General features: G+C 39.6%; 1 protein-coding gene across 1 annotated transcript in view; it reads right to left on the bottom strand.

Annotated features, from left to right (window-relative positions):
* Positions 1–3,594, bottom strand: part of NFIB (nuclear factor I/B) — an 18,091-nt gene extending 14,497 nt beyond the window's left edge. Inside the window, exons 1-2 of the mRNA XM_010149585.1 lie at positions 3,579–3,594; positions 2,361–2,492 (exon numbers count right to left, since the gene is read on the bottom strand). Of these exons, the coding sequence (XP_010147887.1) occupies positions 2,361–2,492; positions 3,579–3,594 (148 nt within the window). The remainder of the gene's footprint in view (positions 1–2,360; positions 2,493–3,578) is intronic.
* Between the last annotated feature and the right edge of the window lie 223 nt (positions 3,595–3,817).

The following is a 3,817-nucleotide window of genomic DNA, read 5'->3' as shown; positions in this document are numbered from 1 at the left end:
CACGGCTTCTTTACAGTAAAAATTACATGTCCTCCCCTCACATCATCCCAGACAATGGAAAGTGCTACTGTTTCAAATTCATAAATACTGTATCTTGTTTTGATTTTATGGGTTATGCCATCATACTTTTTCTTTGAACAGTAATAACTCTCCAGCATAAAAGACATTTCAATTACACAGTTTTCCCATGTGGAGCCCAAATAAACAAAAAAAAATTTTTATACTCAATAAATAAAACCCGCACTTTTATCCACAACACTCCAACAGAGAACAAAGTCACCAAGTCCTAAGAAAAAGTTAGTGATTCCTCATTGCATTGCACCCTGCCTGCCTCATGTGGGGATGGGGTAATAACTACTCATCAATAATGACATGAATATTAGCTGACCTTTGTGAAAATGCTAATGAACATTTGACTTCAGGGCCTGGGAAACCAATCCATCCAATAAAAATGTCTCTGGCAAACAAAAAAGTACCTACCCTATACATATTTTTCTTTGCATTCTCTTTCTTCCCAGCCCCTACAAACACACACTTCTCTATCTATAGGCTGCACATGATATATAAACAACCAGCAATGTTTTCACAGTGAAAGGAATGTACAGCATGTCCAGCTGCTGCCCTGTCATCGAGCTGGAAGTGTTCTTCTATCACGCTGCACAACAACCCACTGTTCACCCTTACTACTGATCTAGAGGGCACCTCCTTGGCAATGCATTAAAAAGGAGGTGCTGAGTTGAATGGAAATGGAGAAAAGACAACGGTGTTTTCGTTTTCTTTAGTGGGAGGGTGCAAAATCAGGTCTATATTCAGGTCTGTATAAGCGAGGTGTTTTACAGGCTGCTCACAGTTTATGCTGTATCAGCACCAGCACATCAACACTGCTCCTCTGAACCACTGCTCATATCTTTGTTTTTCTCCAACTTCACTTTTAAATGACTTGCTATTTTTGAGCTGGGACAAAGTCATAGGTTTCCCAAGAAAAACCAACAGTAAGAATGTTCTAAAATTACTGTACTTGGTAATCAAAACTTTGCAAATTGCAAAACCATTGTTCACCGACATAATAGAACAGGCTACACAGACAGAAATCCGCTTTTCTAGCAAGTAAATAGCCCATCTACAAATCATGTTATGATTGTCATTCAAATACCTGTATTTAAAAAGCATGCACTAAAGCAAATATAAAGATCTACACGTAACTGTAGGGCAAAAAATAATCACGGGAGCTTCTTTTGTGGCAGGCTCATTTTAATCACAGCCCCACCAGTTCAGTTTAATGATAAAACATTGGTTACTGCTCTGACATGTGGGAGCTGTGCAAAACAAACACAAGGGAGCAGAAACTTATCCCTTCCATTTCACCCATCATCTCTGATGTGCTTGAGTGTTTGATGATGGTGGAAACCTTATAGAAATGTGAATGAGTCCACTCACTTTCGTAATACCAAGTAAGTGTATGTTAAGGGGAAGACAGTCCTCACACATTAAATGAAAAAGAGGCACTTGAAATCATGAAGAAATCACAAAACAGAAACTTCTCAAAGCAGAACCGCATGTTAAAGGAAAGAAGAGAGAGTCCTCAAATCTATTTTACTCCCCTAGTTACCCAGCTCTGCTCAAAAAATTAAGCCCTTTATATGCAGTTCATAAGGAGACATGATGAGCTGCTGAGGGTAGACTTCCAAGGTCTGTGTTCTCATCTGAAGAATCAGGGTCACTCTCACATCTAAAATTAAACAGACCATGATCCTGGAATTTCCCTGTCATTCCTGATAAACCCTCAATACCTCATGCATTCTGTCATATTTCAAGTGTATCCTTCACACTCTAAGTGAAGGTTTACTATGGATTTACTAGGGATTTCAGAAAATAGGTGTTGAAAAATATTTACCGGGACTCTACCTCTCTAGACAGAGCATTCAGAAGAAGCACTGGCATTTATTTCATTGTGTCACATAGTGAACATGGTTGTGACTTCTCTTGTGTATTAAATCCCACCTATTCTGGTATATAAATAAAACATAGTCATAGCAAAAATAATATAGAAGGATGTAAGTGGAAGGAGGAAAGGCAGGGAAGATCCGTCCTCTGACAGTTTCTTCATACAGTTTACAGCTTATTTTATTCACTGGTTAATCCTAAATCCTTTCCAGTGACTTGCAGCAGACTACCTGAACTGAGTTTAATGAGCCTTTCTGGAAGGATAGCCCAACCTCTTCCATTTGTACTCTCATCAGTATTAGAAATGGGGTTAGGTCTCTCAGAAAGTCTGCAAATATATATCTCAATCTGACTGTAGGAAAGGAAAACAGACCAAATGAATAGGGAGGTATTTCTTCCTCCTCCATAACCCTCACCACTGTGTGCAACTCCTGGGATTCCTGGGTGGTGATGCTGGGGAAAAGTGCTCAGTCTTGGTGAAGAATCCTGGGGAGAAGTAGGACTAAACAAAGGCTTTTCAGGTTTCTTCATTGTAGGAGAAGACATATCTGCAACAGAAAAACAATGGAACAGTGACAGTTTAGAAGCTTGTCTCAAGACAAATAATTTTGTAGAATAACGATTTATTTTTACTGTTCTTGCATAAATATTGTTTGGCCACCCAACTCCCCTGTGACCAATATACTAATTTTAAACTATTGCTTTCAAACGAGAATTAATAATAATCCCCTAACCAGTCTTTGTCCTGCAAAACAGAAACTACATTCTTTTCATACCAGACAAAGCAGTTAAGAAATGTGTGCCTTCAGAACCTCCCTAGACACTTCTCAGTTCCCCAGAACATCACCAGATCATCTGCTCCTTCAACAGCCACATAATCTTTATCGCATTTTTTAATGGAACACCTACACTTAGGTGTGTAGGGTAACTGCCGTACACATGCTGGTTTATGGTATCTCTTACTCTGTTATTTCAAAACCCATCCTTTATCTTTTCCAAAACCACAGTGAAACAATATAACCTCCCTAAGAAGAAAGGGTACTTTAACTTCTCTATTTCATATTTTCTATGTCTCAAGAAGGGCCTTTCCACCTCTTTCTTCCAGTTTCCCTATTAACGAAACCATGTCTTTAGAGTTCACTGTGTGAAGATAACACACTAGCAGGCACAAATGTAGGTTTTCTACCACGCAGAGTTACTGATCCTACATAAAGCAAAAATAGTGCATCCTTTCTGAAAGTTTAAATTCACTTAACAACATTTGTTAGACTTTGTACCAAATTATTTCAAAGTTAATTATAATGTTGTTATAGAGCACACATCAATATTGTAAGAGGGTGCCATCTCAAATTAATGGGACTAACTCCTGTTTAAAGCAAAGGTCATTTCTTAAGTACTTTACTGGACTGAGGCCACAATGTGCTGACTTTCCTACATGGACCTTGTTAGATGTTAAAGTGATTTGGACACTTTTAATGTCGGCACATTCTATTGTACTATTCTGGGGGACACAGAATCATCTTGGAAGCCAAAGACCAGCATGCAAAATGTGAGCACCTTGCTGAAACCAGATTGGACCAGTGCTTTCTTGAACTGGATGGAGTTTAAGAGTGTTTTCACCCTGAAAGCCATACTTGGAGCAGGACCCATCGACCGAGAGACCAATTGTCCATTCTGCCCCATACTGCTGTCAAGCCCTTCACAGGCACTGGCACCAGATCCAGAGCAGACTCTGCCAGTAACCCCCCATGGTCCCGCTGCAACTCCACTGCTCCCCTTTGGTTCTGACTACTGTCTGCTGATTTCCTTGACACCTCTTCAAAAAGGCTGCCGAGAATGGATTTTATTCAGCAAAACATTCAGAAAAGGTGAG

The sequence above is a fragment of the Eurypyga helias genome, unplaced genomic scaffold, assembly GCF_000690775.1.
Source record: "Eurypyga helias isolate BGI_N326 unplaced genomic scaffold, ASM69077v1 scaffold47943, whole genome shotgun sequence".
Classification (NCBI taxonomy): Eukaryota; Metazoa; Chordata; class Aves; order Eurypygiformes; family Eurypygidae; genus Eurypyga; species Eurypyga helias.
Note: the sequence above shows the minus strand (reverse complement) of the source record. Positions and strands in the feature narration are given on the sequence as shown.